Source organism: Balaenoptera ricei, chromosome 4 (genome assembly GCF_028023285.1).
Source record: "Balaenoptera ricei isolate mBalRic1 chromosome 4, mBalRic1.hap2, whole genome shotgun sequence".
In the NCBI taxonomy this organism is placed as follows: Eukaryota; Metazoa; Chordata; class Mammalia; order Artiodactyla; family Balaenopteridae; genus Balaenoptera; species Balaenoptera ricei.
The window spans coordinates 16025079-16042551 of record NC_082642.1 but is presented as its reverse complement, the minus strand read 5'-3'; the positions used below and the strand labels follow the sequence as shown (position 1 = coordinate 16042551).

At 36.4% G+C, this 17473-nt stretch overlaps 1 protein-coding gene across 3 annotated transcripts in view; it reads left to right on the top strand.

Annotated features, from left to right (window-relative positions):
- RASA2 (RAS p21 protein activator 2) overlaps positions 1-16125 on the top strand; it is a 114263-nt gene extending 98138 nt beyond the window's left edge. For 2 of the 3 annotated variants that reach the window (XM_059920192.1, XM_059920191.1), the window contains exons 20-24: positions 10955-11037; positions 11693-11901; positions 12564-12667; positions 13030-13219; positions 14703-16125. In XM_059920192.1, coding sequence (XP_059776175.1) covers positions 10955-11037; positions 11693-11901; positions 12564-12667; positions 13030-13219; positions 14703-14733 — 617 coding nt within the window. In that variant the 3' untranslated portion in view covers positions 14734-16125. Of the gene's footprint in view, positions 1-10954; positions 11038-11692; positions 11902-12563; positions 12668-13029; positions 13220-14702 lie in introns of those variants that run through there. The other variant, XM_059920193.1, reaches the window with a different exon arrangement.
- The last annotated feature ends 1348 nt before the right edge of the window (positions 16126-17473 follow it).

The following is a 17473-nucleotide window of genomic DNA, read 5'->3' as shown; positions in this document are numbered from 1 at the left end:
GTGCCAGATTTTGTTCCAAGCTCTGGAGAAGACAGTAGTGAACAAAACATACCAAAATCCTTACCCCCATGGATCTTATAGTTTAGTAGTGATCGACAGTAAACAAACAAACAAAAGAATTTTATGCTATATGGGATGATTATAAATGAGATGGAAAAAAATAAAGCAGGGAAGGGGAATAAGAACTCAGGAGAGTTGCAATATTAAAAAGTCTAGTCAGGGAAGGCTTCACTGAGAAAGTGACATTTGAGCACAGACCTAAGGAGGGTGAGGGAGTGAGCTATGTGGATAAATTTGAGGTAGTAGTGATGCAGACATAGCTAACAGCAGCTCGTACAAAGGCCCTGAAACAAGTACACCTGGAGTATTCAGGAGACAAGAGAACACATTTGTGACTATAAAAAAAAAATGAATGAGGGGGTAATCACAGGAACTGAGATCAAAAAGACCATGGAGGAGCTAGATATTATAGGGCTTGTGGATCATTGGAAGAGTTTGAATAAGATGGCAGGGCACTGGAGAGTGTTAAGCAAAGGAATGATATCATTTGAATTATGTTTTGATAGGATTGATCTCCCTTGCCATGTGGAGTGCTGTGTGGAGATTAGACTGAAGCAGGCAAGGAGACCAAGTAAGAAGCTACTGCACTAATTCAGGGGAGACAAGATAATGGCTTGGATAATGTTACCTGTTAGTAACAATGGAGGTTGTAAAAATAGATCACATCTTGGATCTATTTTAAAGATAGTATTCACAAGATTTGCTGTAGGGTTGGATATCAAGAGTAAGAGAAAGTCAAGGATAATGCCAGGGATTTGGGCTTACACAAGTAGACTGATGAAGTTGCCTTTTTAAAAATAGACATGGGAGTTCTGGTAATAGTAAAGAAGCTTGTACTAGACTAACTCTCTCATAGATAATAACTAAAAACTTTGGCCAGAATATATAAAACGACTCTCTGAAGAATTTGACCCTTGAAAGATGAGAACCATGCTGGGTGAGATTTATGTTTATTTGGCTTTTCCCCCTGAGAGAACTCCCAATCTGTGCGGTATGAGGTGGCTAGAATTCAAACAGAAAGTCATAGTTTGCTTTTTTTTTTTTTTTTTTTGGCTGCACCGCATGGCATGTGGGATCCTAGTTCCCCAACCAGGGATCGAACCCATGCCCCCTGCAGTGGAAGCGTGGAATCCTAACCACTGGACCACCAGGGAATTCCCAGAAAGTCATAGTTTTATTGCCTTGAAATGGAAAAGGACAGAGTTCAAGGCTGCCAGAGAAGGCAGAAATTGAGGAGATTAAAAGGAGGAGCCTTCCAATCTGCTTTGAACTCCCCTGAAATCCTCAGCTGACTCGAACTGCTCATGCTAGGGGGAACTTCAGAGAGGCTAGTGAAAAGCAATAACTGAAAGATTAAAAAAGATGAGCAGAGATCTCAGCTTCTTTCCTCCTCAGAGACAGAGTTTGGAATTTTAGAAGGTGGTGGTTCAGAAGTAAAGACTATGCCCTAGGATTAAGAATAAACAAAGTATCATATAAACAAAGTTTAAAACCAAGCCTCAGAGTGATCAGCTAATGATGTAACTTTTTGAGGGAAGATAACTGAATCCACAGTCTCTACAATGTATTATTCTTAGTGTCCAGTATACAGTGAAATATTAACAAGTTTGAGAAGAAACAGGAAAATATGACACTAGTCAAGAGAAAAAGCACTTAACAGATGCAGACCCCTATATGAACTACATGTTGGAATTAGCAGATATGAACTTTAAAGCTGTTATAAATATTTCAAGGGTTTAATGGAAAAGATAGTCATCATGATTAAAGAGATGGGGAATTCCAGCAAAAGAAAAAAATAGAAACTATAAAAAGGAATCAAATGGAAATCCAGAATTGAAAAGTACAACATCGTAAATGAAAAGTTTATTGGATGGGCTTAACAACAGGTTGGAGATGTCAGAAGAAAGATTCAGTGAACTTGAAGACAGATCAATGAGAATTATCCACTCAAAGAACACAGAGAAAAAATATTGGGAAAAATGAACAGAACCTAAGTGAGTTGAGGGACAGTATCAGGCAGTCTAACATATGCATGATTGGCATCCTAAAAGAATAGAGAAAGAGAGAGGCAGAAAAAAAAACTAGAAGAAATAATGGCCTAAAATTTCCCAGATTTGGCAAAAAACATAATATTACAGATCTAAGAAGATCAGTGAACACCAAGCATAGTAAATACAAAGAAAACTACACTTAGACGTATAATAATCAAACCAGGGCTTCCCCTGTGGTGCAGTGGTTGAGAATCTGCCTGCCAATGCAGGGGACATGGGTTCGAGCCCTGGTCTGGGAAGATCCCACATGCCGTGGAGCAACTGGGCCTGTAAGCCACAACTACTGAGCCTGCGCGTCTGGAGCCTATGCTCCGCAACAAGAGAGGCCGCGATAGTGAGAGGCCCACGCACCGCGATGAAGAGTGGCCCCCGCTCGCCGCAACTAGAGAAAGCCCTCGCACAGAAACGAAGACCCAACACAGCCAAAAATAAATAAATAAACAAATAAATTTTTTAAAAAATCAAACCAAAGATAAAGAGAGAAATCTCAAAAGCAGAGGAACAAAAGACAGATTACATACAGGAGAACAATACAAGTGACAGCTAACTTCTTATAAAAAGCAACCAAAGCCAAAAGACAGTGGAATGGTGTCTTTCAAGTGCTGAAGGAAAAAAGCTCTCTACTTAGAATTCTAGTGAAAATTTCCTTCAAAAATGAAAATAATCCTTTAGATAAATTGTTAAGTAGACTTGCACTATAAGAAATGCTAAAGGAAATTCTTCAGGCTGAAGTGACATAACACCATATGGAAACTTAGATCTACAGGAAGGAATGAAGAGCACTGAAAATGGTGAATATGTACATAAATGTAATAATGTCTGTCTTAATTTTTTTAAAAACAGCTGTTTAATGCAGAATTTATAACATTGAATTATAGAGTTTATAACAAATTTAGATGTAGAATATATGACAGTAGTAGCACAAAGGAAGGGGATGGAGTAAATTATTGCAAGGATCATCTATTTTATGTGACATGACACAAGAATAATTTTAAGTAGATTGTAATGAGTTAAGGCTGTATATATTAATCTCTAGAAGAAAACTTTAAAGAAAAAAAGTATTTTTTCGCCCGTCTCCTCTCCCCTGCACAAAAAATAAATTTGGCAGGAGGGGAAGAACAGAGAAACAAAAATCGGATGGGCCAAATAGAAAACAAATAGCAAAATGATAGCTTAAGCCCAGCTATAACAAGTAATTAGAATAAATGTAACATCATATCTAAGATCTGGAGCAAAGCAAGGATTATGCACTTTAATCAGTTCTCTTCAGCATTGTATTGGAGGTTGTAAACAATGCAATAAGACCCCTTCCCCCCAAAGAAGAAAAGGACATATGGAGTTACGTAAAAAATCCTAAGGAATCTTCACAACAACTGTTTGAACTGATAAGTGAATTTAGCAAGATCTTGGGATACATGACTTGTATATACAGATCAGTTGTATTTGTATAACCTGGCATCAAAATGTTAGAAGATGAAATTTAAAAAATAATACCATTTACAGTAGCAGCCCCCCCTTCAAAAACACCCACCTAAAATACTTAGGATCATTTTTTTTAAAATAAGTATAAGACTTTAAAGAAAATTATAAAACATTGCTGAGATAAAATAAAGGAGATGTAAATAAAAGGAGACATACATCATGTTCGTGGATTTTAAGGTTCAATATTTTTTAAGAAGTCACTTCTCAAATTCATCTTGATTTTAACACAATCCCACTCCAAATCCCAAGTTTTTTGGGGTAAAAATTGACAGTTTGATTCTAAAATTGATGTCAATGGGAAAACAAAGGACTTAACGTGGCTGAGTCAATGTTGAAAAAGTAGAACAAAGTTGGAGGACTAAGACTTACTAAGACTAGTAATTATTAAGTAATTCAAGTCTGAAATTTTGGCATACGAGCTAGAGAGATCAATGAACAGAGAAGAGTCCAGAAAGACACACACACATATATATGGTCAATTCAGTTTTGACAAAAGTGTCAAGACAGTTAAGTTGGGAAAGGAAAGTCTTTTCAACAGATGGTGCTGGAACAACTGGATAAACGAAGAGAAAATGAACTTCACCTTACCTCATACTACACACAAAATTTAATTCAAGAGGATCATAGGCCTCAGTGAAAACATAAGAGAATATCTTTGCACCTGTAGAGTATACAGGGATTTCTTAGGATATCAAATGCACTAAACATCTTTTTAAGATAAATTGAACTTCATTAAAGTAAGACTTTCCCATTCTTTATATCATCACTGCTTTTTCCTACCTTTTTGTTATGATAATGGGCATAAAATGTGTTGCTTGGCAGTTGAAATTTTTCAAGAGGTTGTTGGGATTTGAGTTTCTTTAAACCATAAGCTAATGTTTTTCACCTAATTTGGGAAATTTTTTACTTCTTCAGATATTTTTTTTCTGTCCATTTTCTGTCCTTCTTAGGACTCCAAATATACTTACTCAGGCATGCTTGATATTGTCTCACAGGTCTCTCTGAGACTCAGTTTATTTGTCTTCATTCCTTTTTATCTTTGTTCTTTAGATTGGATAGTTTCTATTTATGTTCATTGATTCGTTTACCATCTCAAATCTTCTCTTCAGCTCATGTAGTGAATTTGTCATTCCATTTATTGTGCTTTTCAGCTCTAAAATTTCTGTTTGATTCTTTTTATAGTTTTACTTTTCCTGTTTAGAGTCCATATTTGTTCAGTCATTATTAGCATATTTTCCTTGAATTATTTGAACATATTTATAATAGTGGATTTGTTCACTAATAGAATAAATGCAGCGTCTAAGTCCACTTAGAGTCAGTTTCATTTGGCTTCTTTCTTTCCCAAGTATGGGTCACACTTTTCCTGTTTCTTTCCACATCTTATTTTTTAGTTGAAAACTGGGCTTTGTAGGTAATACATTATAGTGTGTCTGGATTCTGTTTGTTCTTCTGAAGAACTCAGACTGCAACGTCTGTTCTGTGTGTGTGTGTGTCTGTCTCTTTTTATCTTTCTCTCTGTCAGTGTATAGCTGCTGTTGCCTTTGCTCAGATTTTTTTTTCCCTAATCCTAACTACCTCCCTAGGGCTCTCACCTGAGCTTGCTCAGTTTCGTGGTCAGCCAGTGATTTGAGCATAGTGCTCAAATACCTGAAGCCAGTAAGTTTTCCACCCTTTATCACCTGAGCTGTTTGTGAATCGGAACACATTCAAAGGCACAGCAAATTCACATGTCTCCCCAGGCTTTCCACTTTTGCCAGACTCTCTGGGATGGTCCACATACATGCATCTTTAGCAGTCAGCCAAGGATGTGGCAGGTTTATTATCTCAGCCTTTCTATAGCTCTCTTGTTTCCAAAATCTCACCCTTAAACTGAATTTGTAACCTCCAGCCAGTAAAGCTGTGAGTTTTCACTGCTCTGGGGAATTATGGAAACACTCTCAGGGAGGAAGACTGTAAATGCACAGTTCTTATCCTATGCGGTAGCAGTTGTTTGTTGAGTAAACACATCTCAGATTTTTACTTGCCTTTGGTTGTTTTCCAGTGCTCTGAAGTGGTTGTTTTTAATAATTTGCCTAGTTTTATACTTACTTTCTAAGGAATGGAATTACTCAGCTTCCTTACACTACTATCAAAAGATAGATTCACAGTTATTTTATTTCACCTGTGTTCCTTGGGACCGATATATAGCTGGAATTCTGTTTTTCTTGGGGTGGTAATGGTTTTTTAATGGAGATATAATTCACATAACCATAAAATTCACCCATTTAAAGTGTACAATCCATTTTTAGTGTATTCACAAAGTTGTGCAATCACCACTAGTTGCAGAACATTTTCATCCCCCCCCCCAAAAAAACCTATACCCATTAACAGTCACTGCTCGCTCCTTCCTTCTCCCAGCCCCTGGCAAACACAAATCTGCTTTCTGTCTCAATGGATTTGCCTATTCTGGACATTTCATGTAAATGGACTTAAACAGTGTGTATGTAACCTTGTAAGACTGGGTTCTTTGACTTCGCATAATGTTTTCAAAGATCATCTATGATATGGCGTGAATCAGTACTTTATTCCTTTTATGGCTGAATAATATTTTGTGTTTGGATATATTCCAAATTTTGTTTATCAGTTCATCAGTTGATGTACATTTAGATTGTATCCAGTTTTTTACTATTATGAATAATGCTGCTGTGAACATTCACATATATGTTTTTGTGTGGACATATGTCTTCAGTTCTCTTGGCTATGTACTTAGGAGTGGAATCAGTGAGTCATATGGTAACTAACTTTATGTTTAACTTTTTGAGGAGGTGATGATGATTTGAATCTAAACTGGACTTTAGTTATTTAATAAGGAAATTTAATACACTCACATTTATTGTGATTACTGTAATTGCTACTTTGTTTTATGTTTTTTGTTTATTAGGCTTTTCTGTTTATTGAGGGTTTTTCTCCTGCCTTTTTATTGGAATAATCAGTCCCACGCATGTTCATTCTGTCCTACCTAGTGAGAGAATTTGGGCATCCTGTTTCTGCTTTTAAATTGTTAACAGACAGGTTTAAACATACATGTTTACCTTGTTGTCTGCAGTTAATCACAGTCTCCGTTCAAGCTGAGAAAGAACATGAGCATACTTTCAATTTATTTTTCCCTAGCATCTACCTAATGAAGTCATCTGAAATTTTAGTACTAGGTTCTCTTGTTTCTTTTTTTTTTTAACATGTTTATTGGAGTATAATTGCTTTACAAGGGTGTGTTAGTTTCTGCTGTATAACAAAGTGAATCAGGTATACGTATACATATATCCCCATATCTCCTCCCTCTTGCGTCTCCCTTCCATCCTCCCTATCCCACCCTTCTAGGTGAACACAGAGCACCGAGCTGATCTCCCTGTGCTATGCGGCTGCTTCCCACTATTTTACATTTGGTAGTGTATATATGTCCATGCCATTCTCTCACCTCGTCCCAGCTTACCCTTCCCCCTCCCCGTGTCCTCAAGTCCATTCTCTATGTCTGTGTCTTTATTCCTATCCTGCCCCTAGGTTCTTCAGAACCTTTTTTTTTTTTTTTTTTTTTTTTAGATTCCATATAGATGTGTTAGCATACAGTATTTGTTTTTCTCTTTCTGACTCACTGCACTCTAGGTCCAACCACCTCATTACAAATAACTCAATTTCATTTCTTTTTCTTCTTTATCCATTCATCTGTCAATGGACACTTAGGTTGCTTCCATGTCCTGGCTATTGTAAATAGAGCTGCAGTGAACATTGTGGTACATGACTTTTTTTGAATTATGGTTTTCTCAGGGTATATTCCCAGTAGTGGGATTGCTGGGTCGTATGGTAGTTCTATTTTTAGTTTTTTAAGGAACCTCCATACTGTTCTCCATAGTGCCTGTATCAATTTACATTTCCACCAACAGTACAAGAGGGTTCCCTTTTCTCCACACCCTCTCCAGCATTTATTGTTTGTAGATTTTTTAATGATGGCCATTCTGACCGGTGTGAGGTGACAACCCTCAGAATGAGAGAAAATATTTGCAAATGAAGCAACTGACAAAGGATTAATCTCCAGAATATACAAGCAGCTCATGCAGCTCAGCATCAAAAAACAAACAACCCAATCCAAAAATGAGCAGAAGACCCAAATAGACATTTCTCCAGAGAAGATATACAGATTGCCAACAAACACATGAAAGGATGCTCAACATCACTAATCATTAGAGGTTCTCTTCTTTTACCTTTTTATGTTTTAATGATTTTTCTAACCATGCTTATCAATTTTTCTGATTTCTTTGCCCAGCACTATGTTTTATATAACGTACTTGTCTTTTTCCTGAATTCTTACTTATTTTGCAGGAGTATGTCCTCAAGGAATTATTTCAGATAGGCATTAGGGCTGATAAATTTTCTGAGTCCTTGCATATAAAAAAAAAAAGTCTATTTTACCCTTACACTTGGATAATTTAGATCGGATTTAAAATCATTTACCACAGAACTTTTAAGATACTTCTCCATGGTTTGCTCGTTTCCTTTGTTGCTGAGAATTTTGATGTCATTCTGATTCTTAGTCTTGATTCTTCTCCCTAGAAACTCTTAGGACTTTTCTTTAATCTTCAGGCTCTAATATTTTACTGCCCAGTGTCTAAGTATTACCTTTCTTCCATCCTGCTTAGCACTTGATGGATCCTTTCAATCTGAAGATTTATACCTTTATCTCTGGGACATTTTCATTGGTAATTTTACTCTGAACACTTTCTGTTCTGTTTCTGGAATGCTTATTAGACAGATATCAAAACTTCTAAATTCATCCATCATGGCTCTTAACATTTTTACTTTGTTTCTTTGCCCTTTTGTACTATATATTTAGAGAGTCCTCAGTAAAATCTTCCATTTTACTAATTCACCTTGCAATTCATTCCAGTTAACATTATCAACTGAAATTAACTCTAATAACATCATATGTGCCTGGAGCAGTGCACTTTCTCTACATATGCTGTATTGTCCAGAAATGAACAAATACAGCAGTTCTAGGATATGGGCATGCTTTTGTGTATTCAACAAATCTAAAGATAGAAACTTCCTGCAAATTTTTTAAATTCTCTGGAATCTCTGTGGTGCCCCATGTAGATTGGTACCGAAAGACATGTCTCTTTTGCCCCCTCATTTATTATACCCCTGATTTCCTCAGATGTTATTCTCTTTGTTGTATATGTGTCTCCTCCAGAGTGCTGATTTTCCTCATCTGTTTGGTGATTTTTTTGGCGATTTGCTCATCTTTGTGTTACAGACCATTTACCTGCTTGAGTGTTCAGTAGCTTACAGCCAGTGATTTCGAGGGAGGGACAGGAGGAGCTGCTGAGGGGCAAGGGTGCTAGTGCTTGTCTTCTGGCGTGGATGCTTTCAACAACCTGTGGCAGCCCTGCTTTACAGCCCAGTACGCATCCTTACTGCTTTAGCCTGGGGCTATGCCTCTGTTGACTGCTGCTTAGCACAAGGTGGCGGGGCGAGGGCGGCGGTGAGGACCTAATTGACCCAGCTGTTCCAGATGCAGCGTACCAATCAGTCGTCCTGATACGTGTCTGAGTGTGTTCCCCCTCGCCCCGCCAACTGTCTCTGTCCATGGACTCTGGCTTGAAGCTTTTCTAAACCAGTCCTCCTTTTACAGATGTCTTTTCCTACGTGTGGTTTGGGCTGTGGCTTCTTCCAGTTTACTCCCTTCCCACCTCCTCATAAATTTGATCTTGTAGCTAGCTCCCAGGAGACTGCTGATAGTCTTTTCTTATTTTCCCATGTATATATAATTTGTATTTGTTGAATTTAAATGTCGTTTCCACAGAAAAGTTTTCCCTACCTGCCCCATTTAAAGTAACTTCCCAACTACTTTCTATCATATCGCCTTGGGTTGTTGTCATTATAGCATTCATCTCTACCTAATATTTGTCTTTCGTCAGTCTTTCCAGACCTAAATGCTTAACTTCATTAGGGGCCTTATGCATTCTGTTTACTCCTGTATCCCAAGTGGTTACAGGACAGTGTCTGGTATATAGTAAACATTCAGTGTATGATAGTTGAATTAAGTGACTTTATCTTTTAAAAAAATTGTATATCACATCTTCTTGAATTACACAAATTTTAGATTTTACATCAGGAACCAGGCTTAGCAAATACTCTGTTAACCTCTCTGTTCAAGAAAGAAAACCTTTATTAATCAAATTAGTGTGTTTGACCAAAAAGCTATACATTAATCCATGGATAATATAAAATATAAAGGTATTAGCCTCCAGCACTTCAACCCACATGTCATTAAAGCAAAGTTTGGTGGAAGGGGAAGCGAGGCTTTGATTTTCTAAGAACAACATTACAAAATGACCAGAAAAAGTCATAAATATATTTGCTTATAGTTTCTTATAGTTTCTATGACTATATGAATGTAGTTTATTCTCAAGTAAATTGTAAGTTGAAATGTTTTGTATCCTCATGCCACCTTATTGTGAAGCTCTTTTAGAAAACTCAAATTTCCAAATTCTTTTTTTTTTTTAATATTTATTTATTATTTTGGGCTGTGTTGGGTCTTAGTTGCGGCACACAGGATCTCCAGTTGTGGCATGCAGGCTCAGTAGTTGTGGCGCTTGGGCTTAGTTGCCCCGTGGCATGTGGGATCTTAGTTCCCCGACCAGGGATCGAACCCACATCCCCTGCATTGGAAGGTGGATTCTTAACCACAGGACCACCAGGGAAGTCCCCAAATTCTTAAATTAGGTTAATGATTCGATCTACCAAATAAAATTTTACTTTTATTTCCTGTATCTCTTAGAGTAAATTTGGTAGCTCTAGTCAGCTGACCAGCCATTATGTGATAGTAATGAACAATTTTTCAATTTCAAATCATTGTTCTGAGGGTTAATTCCTTAATTAAATATTTGATTGGAAAAGCAGAAAAATCCACTTAGATACAGTCAGATTCATTGTTTATTTAATAACTACATGAAAGAAAATTCCATGTCTCCGCAAGGTTTGAGTAGACCTTTATTGCTAAGTATATTTTCAGTCCCCACATAATTAGTGTTACAAATATAATAACATTTTTATTTTCTACATGGAGATCAGATTTATTCCATTTTTCCTTGAAAATGTTTTAATTTTATTTTTAAAAAAGTAAAGAGGGAGTCACATTATAGAAAACAATCAAAATTCATTTGTTCCATAAAACAAAGGATACTTATATATGCACCATTTGGAAATCTGTAAGTTTCTTGTACACCTACCATCAAGAGAATGATCTTAAACCTTATAGAGTTAACCTCTCACCTCTGTAATTCTGATGGAAACTATTTTAATTTTATCCTACTTCTTTTATAATTTAGGCAAAGATGCAATTTACACGATTCCAGTGAAAAACATTCTTGCTGTGGAAAAACTGGAAGAGAGCTCTTTCAACAAGAAAAATGTAAGTTACATAATTTAAAGCTTTTTAAACTACATATATTACTTAGCTGGAAATTTAAAAAGAGGTTTATTTTAGTATTTGTTATTAATCATTAATATCTTATAATCGGTGGCTAGAAATCTGTCTTAAAATTGTCCATTATTGTTGATGCTTTATATAGTCTGCCTCCCCTGTTAAGTTAAAGGTACTTTTCTCAATATTTGCGTATTCTCAAACTTCTCAGCTTGACATTCAAGTCTTTAAGAATATAGTCCCAACCAGTCTGTGCAACCTTATCTTCTCCTACCCTTCAGTACATACCAATACGCTCAAGTCAACCAAGATGATTTCCTTGTCTCTGTTTTCCCACTGCTTTGTCTTTACTCATACTTTTTTCCTCCATCTGAAATTCTGTCCCTTTATTCCTGATTATATGCTAGTTCCTTCCTTTGGATTTGTGTGACTTCTAAAAATTATACTCTGTTGTACCATTTAATACCATGTGACTCGACAGTCCCAGGGACTAACTTGCTTGAAACATAATAGTTTATAAGATACCTAAGCAACAGTTACCTAGCCAAGCAAACTAGGTTTCTCTTATGTACCTTTTTGTGTTTTGTACTGTGTTTGGTTTTTAGACTCTGTCACTAACTTTTTGTCTTAATTGCCTATGAAGATGTTCCAAGTGATACACACAGAGAAACCACTCTATGTCCAGGCAAATAATTGTGTGGAAGCTAATGAATGGATAGATGTACTCTGCAGGGTGAGCCGATGCAATCAGAACAGGCTCAGTTCTTACCATCCCTCTGCATATCTAAACGGAAACTGGCTCTGCTGTCTGGAGACCAGTGAAAACGCTCTCGGCTGCAAGCCATGTACTGCGTAAGTTTCTTTTTGATTAAAGAAGCAATGTTTTAAATGTGTTATATTCATACAATGGAATATTATTCAGCCATAAAATGGATTGAAGTCCGGATACATGCACGGATGAACCTGGAAAAGATGCTGAGTGAAAGAAGCCAGACACAAAGGCCATATACTGTATGATAACATTTACATAAAGTATCCAGAATAGGTAAATTTATAGAGACAGAAAGTAGATGAGTGGTTGTGAGGGACTAGAGGGAGGGAGGAATGAGGAGTACTAATGAATACAGGTTTCTTTTGGGGGCAGTGAAAATGTTCTCAAATAAATCATGGTTGCACAGGTCAAAAAAAAAAAAAGGGCAATGTTTAAATAGATGGGCAAGCTTGAGCAAGATACCGAGGAAGAAGGGCTTAGCCCTATAGACTTAAAAAGTAATGGGATGAAGCATAGGTAATGAAAGTGATTTCACTTTACAATTCCCTTCCTTTTGATTAGAGTCGCATAATGACCAAACCTCTCTTGGCCCCATTTTATTTAATTATCAAATTAGTCTAGATTCCTAAGGTTCCTTCTGCAAAATTCTGTGGTTCTATTTTCAGTCTCAAACCATCAAAAGTCTTTAGCATGTTAACAAAGTGATATTTTTCCAATGTCTTTGATTTCATTTTTACCATAGAGGTGTCCCTGCAGACATCCAAATAGATATTGATGAAGACAGAGAAACAGAAAGAATTTATTCCCTTTTTACCCTCAGTTTACTTAAGCTGCAGAAAATGGAAGGTAACTATACAATTAAAATACTTTTATGTAACCATGATCTTTCATTACCAATGCCTGAAGTGTTGCTTTGGCATTTTCTTAAAGTCAAAGATACCTCATAGATTTACCAAAATGTTACTTATATGAAAGTTGACAAACTCCCAAAGGGAGCCTTTTTCATAGATATTCATCAAGTAAAAATACTGTTTTTGAATAAATGTGATTATCATAATTAATAAAATGTATGTATTTTGGTTATCTATGCATTTCCAGGGGAGATCTTCCCAGCTTGAGCCCCTTGAAAAGTTCTTATTTATACTATTAATACAAATTACATTTAATGAATTTAGTTGTCTGATCAGAGATTTTACTGCTTCTTGTAGAGGCTTGTGGAACTATAGCAGTCTATCAAGGACCACAGAAAGAGCCTGATGACTATTCTAACTTTGTAATCGAGGATTCTGTAACAACCTTTAAGACAATTCAACAAATAAAAAGCGTCGTAGAGAAGCTAGATGAACCTCATGAAAAGTATAGGAAGAAAAGATCAAGTAGTGCAAAATATGGGAGCAAGTAAGTATTTTTAAGATACTTAAAACATCTGCCAACATAGTTTGAGATTGCCTCTGCTACCCTGTACTCACACCGGAAGTGCAGGCCTCCTGCTTACCTTTGTCTTTCAGAACTGGCTCAGAACCTTTCTCTTGTACAAGAATCTCCCTGGCCACTCATACAGGGATCTTTGTCTTTTTCAGTTCTGGTATCATTTCATTATATTGATGCAGTACTTTGTCATCACTTTTTAATGTTATATTCCAATGTAATCTTTGAATTGAATACTTAGTAGTTTTCTGTTTTTGTTTTGTTTTGCTGATCCTCTTCCTTCTTTATCTCTTACAGTACCTGTATACATACTAAGTACTAGAAAAAAAGAATCAGCTACGTAGTGCTGGAAGTAGTTTATAGGTGATGCTTTGGATCCATCTCAGATGCAGATGGACACTGGTGGAAACAGCAGCAAGAGTTAATGTTTATTAAGGAGCTTACTCCTTACCACTGGGCACTGTGCCTAGTACTTTACATTGCATCAGTTAGATAGTGTTTAGCAGCAAGTAACAGAAAATCCCAATTGAAGTGGCTTAAATAATAGGAAATTTTTTACCTCACAAATTAAGTCCTGATTTCTACAGTTGGTTAGCTCAGCTCAACAATGTCATCAAGGACAATCCAGCCGCTCAGCCATCTTCAACAAGATGATTTCTGCCTTCCTCAAACTTGTCCCCTCATGGTCACAGCTGGGCTGCAATAGTTCAGAGCCCCACATTTTTAATAATAGCAGCCAGAGGCAGAAAAAGCTATTTCCTCCTCAAGAGGAAGGAAACCTTGTCTAGAGTTACCCCTAGCTTCCCCTGCCCAGTACTAGCGCTAGAGTCAGGTTTCGATTTGCACAGAGGTAGACAGGGACAGATGGTTCTTGGAGCAGCAACTAAGTGTTTGCCACAGTGCACACCCTCTCATTGACCCTCACATCAGCCCAACAGGGTTATATTCCCATTTCACAGCTAGAGAAACCGAGGCTCAGGGAAGTTAAGCGTCTTGCACAAGGTCATACAGCTGATTAATGAGGGGGCTTTGAATCTTGGCCCCGCCGTTTTAACTTTTTTTTTAACCTATGTGGATTAATAATTATGTATGTTTTATAAACAATAAAAATCAGTTTGACAGGTATAAATATTTGTGTTCTCCCTAGATAGAAGGCTCAGTACATTAGGAAGATTAGTGTAAGCATCCTAATACTGTCTTTTATACATTAGTATACTTTGTTCTCTTCCAACAGTAGTAATCCAGTTTTCTTGGAGCCCCGGCAGGTTTCCATATGAGGGCCTAGTCAATGCTTGACCATCCTTCTTAAATAGTATTCTCCCCCTGCACCCACACTCACTCCCCCTGTACCCACACCCCCTTTCCCAGCTGTATTTTCCTCTGTTAAAAAATACCAATCTTTCTTGTACTAAATATTTTATTTGTTCATCTTATTTTCTCTATTTTTCTCTAGGGAAAATCCAATTATTGGGAGAACATTTTAAGAGTTTGACCAATTGACTCAGAAGAACTGGAAAATATTATTTTTGTTGGACTTTTTCAATTCATCATATATTTTGTTCATAGTATTTAAGAATGAACATTGGCTTCACTGTCAGTCACCTGCATTCACCTTGTATTTAATATTTAATAATTGAAATTAACTGTTTGGGAATCCTGGTATTGATGTGTTCCTAGAGAATTTAAAACCCAAGATTCCCTTCATATCTTACATGTCGAAAGCCATGTTTCTGCAACTTCTTTTTAATAGAAAGAATCTTCCTAAAGAAGCTTTGTAACAAAAGGAGAAACTCCTCCATAGCAAGAAACCATTTCTTCTTGTAACACTCTGTGTTCTGTGGACTTTTCACTACCATTAGTGCCTGCTCTATACTGCCAACATTGTGTTTTACTGGAATATTTCAATCCATGACTATTCAGAGCTTTCCATTTAGTTCATCTAGACCCTCCCTCTTCAAAAAAAAAAAAAAAAAAAAATCTCCTTTGGTCCATTGGTCGTTACAGATTACATTAGGAACAACGACAGAAATGTTAGAAACCTGCCAGAGTATCCTTGAAAGCTGGTAGATCTTTTGTCTGTTTAGAGATGATGCAAACAGAACTCAGATAGGAGAAACCAGGGAACATGTACTGTTGTCTGCATCTTGTTTACATTTGGGATGAGTGACGGCAGATGAAATAAAATGAGACCACTAAATTTTTTTCATTGTTTAAACATCAGGTACTCATTTTCTTGATTTGAGAGTTCAGGTTAATGTGACTTCTAAGGACTTCACTTTTGAAAAAGAAGAGAAAGTAAACAATGGGAAAAGGTGGTGGTAAACTCACTCGACTTCACTCATTACTCCATTATTATAAGGACCACCACCATAGGACGCCCTCCTGCCAGCGTGAGGTGAGATCTAACTCGAGGACAGTCACTCGGCGCACTTTACTCATCTGGGCCACCCCAGATTATACTTTAGATACTCCGTGGTATCTAATCTTTATGATCAGTTGAATGATCAGTGTTTAAGTCTAGAAATAGTGCTTTCCTGAAAATGTTTATATTTCACTGCTGTTTTCTTATTGCCTGCTAGCCAAATGGAATTTGGGCAAGCAACTGTTCGAATCCTATTTTTCCCTAATTTACTTTTATCCTTAAAATCATAACTGTAAATAAGCAATCGAAGCAAGTTGCCACCTTGAAGTTAAGAGGGATGCACTTTGCTTCATCAGTATTAAAAACCATGGTACTCTTCTTCTGTCTTTTTAAATTCAAAACATTTTCTAAATGTGGTACTTTGAACCTTGGAGTATTTTACATGTTTCTGTTTAAAACTGTGATTACTTATTAATGTAAATCTAGCTAGTAGTGCTTATTTTGTTTCCCTGAGCATAAGCTATATTTCAAGATACACTTTGCCAATTATGTTATTGGTAATTGTTTTTAAATTATAATGTTACTAGGTAATTATTTTTAAAGACCATTGGCACACAATCAAAGTTGTTCCATAAATGATTATAACGGAGCAATGTCTCTAATGTACAGGTCTCTAAAGGACTTGTAAAAATCAGTTGGTTTTATTTAAGAATCAGTCCTAGTCTGCATTATGGTAGGTCATTCCTGGCCCATTTTAAAGACAAGTTTGAAAAGTCTTTTAAATTTTATGAGCTTGTAGATTCCATAAACTACACTGATTCATCAGTGTGAAAGAATTTTACCATTTAATAAATTTCTCACTTTTGAATTTCATTCAGATTGAAATTTCATTTTAAGAGTCTCTGAATGTCTGCCTGGAAAGGCCATGTGAACATTGCCAGGTACCACTCATTACTCTCTAGTGGCTTCTTTAGTTATATTCTTCTAATATTTCTAATGTTAAGCCCTCAGTTATGACGGTTTTTAAAGATCACAGCGTTCTCAAAGGGACCAAGGCTGTGTGAATACGTAACTCAGAATTTGAAGAGTTCAGTTACTAGTTATTTTCTTCACATGACACTTTTTAAACAGCCAGTTTGACTGGAATTAATAACCACCTTGGCACAGCCTAAAAACAGGTAATATGACATGAAATTTTCTTTGAAAGTCTTCTGAAATAAGAGACCACGTCAGTGGGACCCCAAAATAACCAAGGTACTTACTTGCTTCCAAGGGCCTCCTCATTCCTCTGCTGTTACTTATGAGTACTTTGATTTTTACTACCTGATCTGCTTTCTCTGCCTTTTCTAAACTTGAAAAAAATACATGGCAGCTCACTTTACCCTAAAACCCTGAAAACCCCACGAAGGAAAGAAAAGGATGATATGGAGAAACTCTTGCCATAAATGCCAATTCTGGTTCTTAGTTTAGCCATTTCTATCGTTTGAAATTATGCTGGTATGTTGCTTGTTTTGTTGTTGTTATTGTTTGTTTTGTTCTTTATTTAGCTTTGTTTTTTTAATATTCATTTAATATGATAATGGGCAATAGCAACATTTTTTTACTCCCAGGAATATAATTTATCAAATTGAACTATTTTCTTTGCCAAAGAAAATAAATATGTTTATCACGGGTAGTGGTTAAGTGTCAAAACAAGGCTTTCCTTATTGTACAAAAAAAGATGACGAATGATGTGGCTTTTGTTTTTGTTTCTGAAGCCTAATTTCATTCATTTGTCAGAAAGGCTCATTCATGCCAGGTTTTAGAAGACAGATTTTTTTGTTTTTTTTTGTTTTTTTAAGTAAAAGCACCTTTAATTTGTT